Raw genomic sequence first — 7,923 nt, 5'->3', positions numbered from 1 at the left:
TCGTAGACGATGTGAGTGCTTTAACCCTGGTGGGAGTCAACACGGTCTTCAACCAGTTCTATCGAGCACGACAGAGTATTCCTGGTTCCCTCATACGGTATTTCTCGAAGTCAAGGATGGCCTCCAACAGTGCTACGCAAGAGATATTTGTCATGTCACTTCAAAGATGAAGACGTTTGCTGTTGCAAACTAGAGTGAGCCGAGGCTGACTTCCCAGCACCATTGCCCGGGACGCGGTCAAGACCTTGCGATACACTTCCGAGTTCGCGGCAGGTATCATGTCGAGGTCATTCTCGACCTGCCGTGCCCGTGTCTAGTGAAGGCATACCAAAATCCGTTTCGTGCTTCAACACCAAGAGTCATGGCTGCACCCCCTGATGCTGTCCGACGTCTTACACAAAACAAGGCAGGGCTGATAGCACCAGGCAACCTAGCGTCACAAAACGAATCTTTTCCCAAAAGACTCACGTCACACAGCCTGTCTTATGCTCATGGTCCATCAACTGGAACATAAAGCTCAGCAACCGAAGTGTATGTGCCATTCTCAAACCCTACAGGCCTGCAGATATCTACGACAAGTTCATGCATGGATTTCCTTTTCTGCAAACATCGTTTTCCACCGACCGCTACCTTTTCGCAAAATCGTTCCTCGACCCCTTATCCCGAAAAGAAAACGTCCCTCACAGCGCAGCAGCAACACCGAGAACGCCAACCAAGGCCCCAACAGCATACACGTTGGCCCCGGCGCGGCCAGCCAGGCTATCCCCGTCCTCACCGCCCGTCTCCTGCGCGCCGTCCTCGCCCGTCTCGGTCCCCGTCGTCTCGGTCGTGCTCGTCTGCGTCTGCGTCTGCGTCTCCGTCTCCGTCACGGTCCCGCTCGTCTGCTGCGTCGCCAGCGCGGGAAAGACAGTGTAGCCAACCGACTCAGTCGTCGTCGTGCCGTCCCCCGTGAAGACGTGCCTCGCCTCGGTCGAGCAGAGGACGCTGCCGGCGGGCCCGTCGATGAGGTCCGTGCAGTCGGCCGCGAGGGCGTCGAGCTCGCTGCGGCGGTCGGAGACGAAGGAGGCGACGGCGGACTCGTAGCCTAGGACGTCGGAGGAGAGGCTTGCGGGCCAGGTCAGGGCGCAGGGGTCCTGTGAGGGGCTGGTCGTCGCGGCCCCGGCCGTGAGGGCGAAGGAGGCGGCCCCGGCCGGGAGGGTGGGGAGGGCGGCGAGCAGGGACAGGGCTGAGGCGGCGCAGGCGGCGGAGCCGTCGGCTGCTTCGCCCGAGGACGTGGTTGTTGCTGGTATGGACTGGGTGACTGTGCTGGTCTCGTCCTGGGAGAGGGCGCGCGACACCAGGGCGGCGAGGAAGAAGGACGTGGCTGGCTTCATGGTGGTGGACGTGATGGTGGCAGGTGAGTTGCAAGACGTGGGGAGACACCAGCTGTCGGAGATGGAAGATCAAAGACGAGAAGAAACGGAGGACAGCACACAGCGACATGGCTCGACGACCGACAACTCGGTTGATATACCTCTTCCTCCCCTCTCCAAGCCCCGGCACACCTCAGCCCAGCCCAGCCAGCCCGACCATGGGAGAGAACCCACGCCGCCCAGGGCCGGGCATGCAGCACAGCACTCGTGTCAAGCAGGCAACAACACACCGTCCGCACCCGTCAACCGTCAGGCGGACCCGTCCCAAGAGCGAAGGATGGCGGCTGGGGGGCTCAGCCAGCCGGGATCATCACGCATGCGACGTCGTCGGTTGGACACGAGCCGTCGCGCCGTTCCCTTCTTCCCCACACATAATATGCCCAAATGCTCCGAGTTGGAGACTGCCAAGGCCTTCTTCTGGCACCGCCGAGACCTTGGTGTCGGGAGGTATGACGTCGCGGCGAGCCGGCCGTCTTGGCTGGCTGTGCTTTGGTCATCTCTCTACATGCGCGGCGCGGGCGCGTTCGCGCGCCAGTGCAAGGTCAACTCTTGGGTGTATGCGGCCAATAGCTTTATCGATACAGCCATTACTCTGTCCTCTTTTTTTTTTGGCCAACCTATACGTGCTCTTGGAGATGATCGGTCGGTGCTCAGGTGGTACCTGTGAGACCAGCACATGCCTCACCCAGAACGACATTGCGCCCCCTCCAGTACTCCGGACATGTCATCGATGCCAGTGGTCGCAAGCCGCAGAGGCGCAACAGATCGCGGCATTGGCGTCCTTCTACTCTGTCGGAGCCGTGAAGTCTGAACTCGTCGCCGTAATACCATGCTTCGACCTCGCCTGACCACAGCAAGGCGCGTTAGCAAGCCTCCCCAACGTCACACGAGAGGCCGTGGAAGGAGGCTCGGTGTGCCGTCAGCGTCATAAGGTTGCGCAATAGGCAGAGATCTTGTGACAGTTGTCAAGCAAGGACCCGAGGATCCCTCTCTCGCCAGTCGACGACCTGTCGGTTTGCGCGAGCGGCTCACAGGCGTAGCCGGGAAGACTCGGCCCTTTCTCCCCAGTTCTGACGTCCAGTGACGCGCCTGACAATGGCACCTTCAGACATGAAGAAATCGTGGGGCAATGTCGTCTTACTTGATGCCGACTGGCTTGTCGTTCAAGATGCATCTATGCAAGCTCAACCTGAATGACGCAGAGTCAACTCGTTAACACGACGCGACGGCCCATAATGCAGAAGCAAGTGCGAAAACTTCCATAGCTACAAGAAGCTGCAATTTTCAAATCAAACACATCATCACGTCACATCACTCTTCCACCAACAGAGTCAAGCAGGAAAAAGGCACCTTGCATTCACTCCACCGCCTACCATGCATCCAAACGCCTCCCTAGGCCGGGAAACAAAAAGTCTCGAGAAGGATGGAAACAAGAAAGAATCGAAACCAAACAGGCATGAGTATGAAGAACCCAAACACACCTTTCAGCAAAAGAAAAAGGAGGGCACGATAGTCCATGTCGTTCCTCGGGAACCGAAAAAAAGAACTCCTCTTTCCGAAAATAAGATGAAAAAAAGCTGGGCCGGCGCAGGTACCACGCCCTGCGACCCGCATCCTGTCCAGAAAACATGAGGGAAAAGGACAGAGCACAACTCTGCTCTGCGACCGCTGCAACACCCAAAAGTGCGACATCGAAAGCCAAGGTAAAAGAGCGAAACCAGTAACCAGAAACAGATCAGTTGGGGGGCCGGGGCATAAGAGCGTATCCATGCATGGGGCTTGGGGTTCATATCAGCGCCCATGGCGGGTGTGTTGGTGTGTGTGTAAGTTTGCGTGTATGGGTATGCGTGATGCAAGAAAACCAGAGTGACGTGCAAATACGTCAAAGAAGCAGCAGGCCCTTGCGCCTGTTCATACGCCGGTCATGAAAACAAAGGGAATCAATCATTCGGAGGGCTTACGACCGACCCGTCAGACGGTGCCGCGCATGCGCTGCTTGCGCGCGAGCCAGTCGCCCAGCATGTTGTCGAGTTGCTTCATGATTGTCAGCTGCGATCCTCAAAGTGAAGGCATAGGTCAAGAACTCACCGTCGTAATCTCCGCCAACTTGGCATTCTGTTCCCGGAACAAGGGTCCGACGACGGGGTGCTCCGGTCCCGCCGGAACGACATCGCTCTTGTCGTATACAACGACGAGCATATCCCGGATGTCCGAGCTCGAGTCGAAGAACGCCCGCAGCTTGGCATCGTTCCACGAGTTGCTGGTCTGGCTGCCGCCAGCCGAGCTCGAGCTGGTGGTCATGGAGTCCTGGGCCGCGTGGCGCCGCGTCGTTTCGTCGGCTTCGATGAGCTCGGGTGACGGCGAGTCGGACGAATGGCCGCTGGACGTGTCGACCATGAGCGCAGGCGGGTTGCTGGCGCCCACGGGCGAAACCTCGACGGGCGACTCGGAGAGGCGGTCGCTGGGCTTTGCGGCTGTCGACACATCGCCCGGCGTGATCGTCTTGTCCGACTGGGCGCTCGAGGTTGTCTGTGTGCTGAGGTAGCTGTCGGGGAACGCCCCCGGCAGGGTTGGTCGCAGTTGCTTATCCTCCGTCTTCGCCTCCTGCGCTTGTTGCTGCTGTAGCTGATGCTGCTGCGACGCCTCGACGGGTGACGAGACGGACTCCTCGTCGGGTGAGTCAAAGTCATCAAGCTCCACCCGAGCTTTCGCCTTGGTCACCTTCTGCGGCTTCTCGACCTTGTTGCCCTTGTCGTTGCTTCCTGACCGTGACAGCTTGATCTTTGCGAGGCCCGACCTCTCCTCCTTCTGCTGCGATGCCGAGCGGGCGAGTTCGGGCGAGCGGTCCCGGCTGGCGCTGGACATGCTGGAAGCGAGCGACGTCTCGGCAGCATCCTGCTCCTGAACGATGCGCATCGACGCAGACGCCGGTGGCACATTGGATACGTCATTTGTCCTGCCCTCGGACGCAATGTACTCGGCGAGTTCGCGGGTCGAGCTCTTCTGGGGCGCCGATCCGGGTTTGCGTGTCGGCGACGGCTCGCCGCGGGGCTGTGGCTTCTGCAGCTTGCTCGGGTGCCTCTGGGGACCGCCCCTCTGCGGCGAGTCTTGGACGCTTTCGTCGTCGTGGTCCTCGTTGACCGTGTCCATCGACCGCTTGCCGAGCGAGTCGTCATCGTCGTCGTTGCTCGCCTTCTTCTTGTCCTTCCGCGAGAAGAAGCTGCGAATCGCGCTGGGCTTCTTCTCCTTCTTCTTCTTGTCGTCCTTCTTGTCCGGTTGCAGCTCCCTTTCCAGCTTTTCCATTTTGTCGAGACTGGCCCGCTGCTTGAGCTCCTTGGAATCATTGGAGGATCTCGGCGCCGTGTCGTCGCGCAGCAAATTCGGCGTCAGGGTGATCTTCTTCGTCTCGACTGTCTCGTCCTTAAAGAAAGAGTCGGTGTTGCGGACCGTGCCGTTCCTCGACCTGCTGGGACCCTCGGGCTTGGCCTCGAAGAACTGTTCGCTGCTGCGCCGCGTCTCGTCCTCATCGATCACCTCCTTGATGACTGGTTCGGCAAGTTTGACCTCCTTCGGTGCCCTGGGCTTGAGAGGCTCCACCTTCGCCGTCTCGTCAATGGACTCATCAGAGGCAGCCTTCTGCGCCTGCTCTGTGGCCTTGGCCTTTTGTTCTTGGCGCGCGCCATCCTGCTGCGTGTTGAGGAGCTCCTCGGCATCCTCCTCATCGGATGAGAAATCGGCAAAGTCAGAGTAGTCGACGTAGGTCGGCTCGGCAAAGACAACCGTCTTCTTCTTCTTGCCACGGAGCGCACTGCGGAAAGTGCTCTTAGACTCCTTACCCGCTTGGTCGCCCAGCATCGTGGCTGATAGCTTTGGGGACATGTCAGCCGCGTTCTGGTCAAGGGGGGGTGGGGGGGTCGGCCGACATACGTCAATGTTCCGATGCTTATTCAAGCGCGCTAGCCTTTCGGTGGGCGTCTCGATGTGCTCGGCCGGTAGGTATCCTGCGATGATCAGTCAGTTGGTGGTTCCCCGTGCTCGTGGTGGTGAGCAGCGCGCATACCGATGCTGTTGTCCTTAGCTACGCGTACCAGCCACCAGTAGCTGTTGCTGTCGTCGAGCAGCACCATGGTGTCGCCCTTGGTGGCATTGGCTTGACCTTCCACTGTGGCGACAAAAGTGTGAAGCGCATAGACAAAGTCAAAATCAATGTCCTCTGTATCGTGTAAGCTTTCAGGGTTCCAGCCAGCATCAATGTAACGTGGGTCTGAGGGGAAAGGGAAGTCGTCGTCATCATCATCTTCGGTCGCTTCGTAGGGTATCATGGCAGGCGCATCGTCCGACGTTTCGCACGTAGCTCGATTGAAAGCGGAAACATTGTTGCTCTCTTTGCAGGCAGCACATCGAACTGATTTTACCGCCTTCCTGATGTCCAGCGGTCGAACAAGCAACGGAGGGCTGTGGGCGCCCATGGCGTCGAGGGCAAGCATGTCACCATGCGCCTCTGGATGATGCGCGTCGTCGAGTTCGTCAAAGAAGATCTCATGCTCAAAGTCGTACGCATGGTCGTCGTATTCGTCGTGACTATATGGCCCCAGTTCGGCGCAGTCATATTGTGCGTCGGTCGGCTTCAGGTCCGGCGACTTCTAGTCGCAACACTTACCGCGAAGATGACGATGATGATGCGAGACAGGGGCAGTGGGAAAGGGCTCGGTAGGAGAGGGGCCGGTGAATGTCTTGCTCTGGTTCCGGGACACGTGTATGGGCATGTAGGTCGCGATCTCGAGGTACGGCGAGGAAGACCTCGGTTCGTCAAGGGTAGCGGGGGAGCAGGGGACACCGGGCTCTTGGTCCGGCGGCAGGGAATCCACGCGCCGGGGCCAGAGAGGCGGCAGAGAGGTACACCTACCATCTTCGATCGAGGGGGAGCTCGAAATCTTATCCATCATGTCGTCGTCCATGCTCTCGTCTGTGTCGCCGTCGGCATCGCTCTCGTCGGTGGAAAGACCGCCATTTTGCGCGACGGCGAGGCTGTCCTGGGAGGCGGACGGGTGCTGTTGCGCCTGCATGGTCTTGGCGGCGCTCGTTTCGGCGAGCTTGTTGGTGACGCTGGCCACCAGGTCGTCGGCGTCGTAGCTCTGGTGATCGGGGTTGCCGTTGGTCCAGGAGATTCTGGGACTGCGACTGTTCTCGGCGGCCGTTTCTTGGGCGACTTCGCGCAACGTTTCGGCCTGGTGGGCGCCGAGGGAGGCGGAGGAGGATTCGCTGGCTTCGGTGCGCGTGTGGTCTTTGGCGGAGGGCGCATCGGCGTCTTGGAGGTCGATCGAGTCTGTCGTGGGTGCGTCAGCGAAGCGAAGCGAAGGGGGAAAAGAGAACCAGAGATGGTGATCGCCAACGTTGCGAGAATGGACGTGACTAAGATTGGCGGCGGGCTTCAGACACGGGAAACAGGGGGGAAGTGCAAAAAGAGGAATGGGGGTGGCAGCGCACAGCAGGCATGGGATGGATGGATGCAACGCGGCGCAGACAGAGGCGCACACAAGCACACGCGCGACGCATAAAAAAGGTGTGAAGGCGCAAACGCGACAGAACGTACCAGCACGAATAATCTCGGGTCTCGTCATGGTGGGCTAGCTCGTGATGGAACAGCGAGGTTCGCAGGTTGCGTTGGCGAGTCGTTGGGTTTCCGCCGTTGTGAACAGTATCGTCGAATCAGAGTGACCCCGGAAGCCAGCCGCGTTGGGTCGAGAGCGTCGTCATGAAGCGGCCAGAGAGCCGGAAAAAGAAGCAGATGTGACTATCCCGAATGTTTTGTGGCAATCGAGTCCGGCAAGTCAAGACGAGGCGAGGCGAGGTGAAGCGAAGCGAAGCAGCAGCAGCAGCAGCAGCAGCAGCGACTGTACGGTAGCAACAAATTCCTGTGGAACAAAGGCTGGGCCGGGGAAGGGCGGGTGGTGTGCCAAGGTGTCGGTCGAGGTGGATGTGGGCGAGGCTGGTCCGGTTCGTTTCGTGAAGCTGGGGAGATTGCGTTGGTCGGATCGTCAGTGTTGTCGCATGGGGCGGGGGGCGTTTAGGAGGAGGCGATGGGGACGGGCAAGGAAGGATGGTCTCGTGGCTGGTGCGGTGCCAATTGGGTAGGGTTGTCGACGGTGGTATGAGTCGGGCGTGTCGTCGGGTTGTCGGTGGTTGTGTTCTTTGAATGATCCAGCCCAGGCCCTTGGTTGTAAGGTGCTGTTCCCAACTTCTCTCGATCTGGGTCTCGGGGGGGGGCGCTTGACGGGAGAGGGGGCTGGTCGTCGGTTTGGGTTTGGGTTTGGGTATGGGTCTTGGGCTGGGTAGGGGAGGGGGGGGGCTTGTGGTGATGCTGAATCGAGGCAGGAGGTGGAGGCAGCCAGAAAAAAAAGGAGGAACCAGGATGAGAGTCGTTGGTCTGTGCCTGGGTGTGTGCCTGGGTGTGCCTGTGCTTATGCCTGTGCTTGTGCCTGAGCCAAGGAATGGGGACAGTGAAGGAATG

The 7,923-nt window shown here is 59.4% G+C and overlaps 2 protein-coding genes across 2 annotated transcripts; both read right to left on the bottom strand.

Annotated features, from left to right (window-relative positions):
• Positions 1-680: 680 nt before the first annotated feature.
• Positions 681-1,373, bottom strand: D7B24_007894 (uncharacterized protein; the record flags this gene model as incomplete). The annotated part of the gene is made up of 1 exon (XM_028641997.1): positions 681-1,373. The coding sequence occupies one exon, from the start codon at positions 1,371-1,373 to the stop codon at positions 681-683; it is 693 nt and encodes a 230-aa protein (XP_028494056.1).
• A 2,010-nt stretch (positions 1,374-3,383) lies between these two features.
• Positions 3,384-7,033, bottom strand: D7B24_007893 (uncharacterized protein; the record flags this gene model as incomplete). The annotated part of the gene is made up of 6 exons (XM_028641996.1): positions 3,384-3,446; positions 3,501-5,279; positions 5,340-5,413; positions 5,473-6,052; positions 6,101-6,738; positions 7,006-7,033. The coding sequence occupies 6 exons, from the start codon at positions 7,031-7,033 to the stop codon at positions 3,384-3,386; spliced, it is 3,162 nt and encodes a 1,053-aa protein (XP_028494055.1).
• Between the last annotated feature and the right edge of the window lie 890 nt (positions 7,034-7,923).

The sequence above is a fragment of the Verticillium nonalfalfae genome, assembly GCF_003724135.2.
Source record: "Verticillium nonalfalfae strain VnAa140/NRRL 66861 chromosome Unknown scaffold_67, whole genome shotgun sequence".
Taxonomy (NCBI): Eukaryota; Fungi; Ascomycota; class Sordariomycetes; order Glomerellales; family Plectosphaerellaceae; genus Verticillium; species Verticillium nonalfalfae.
This window is presented reverse-complemented; position numbering and strand designations above follow the sequence as displayed.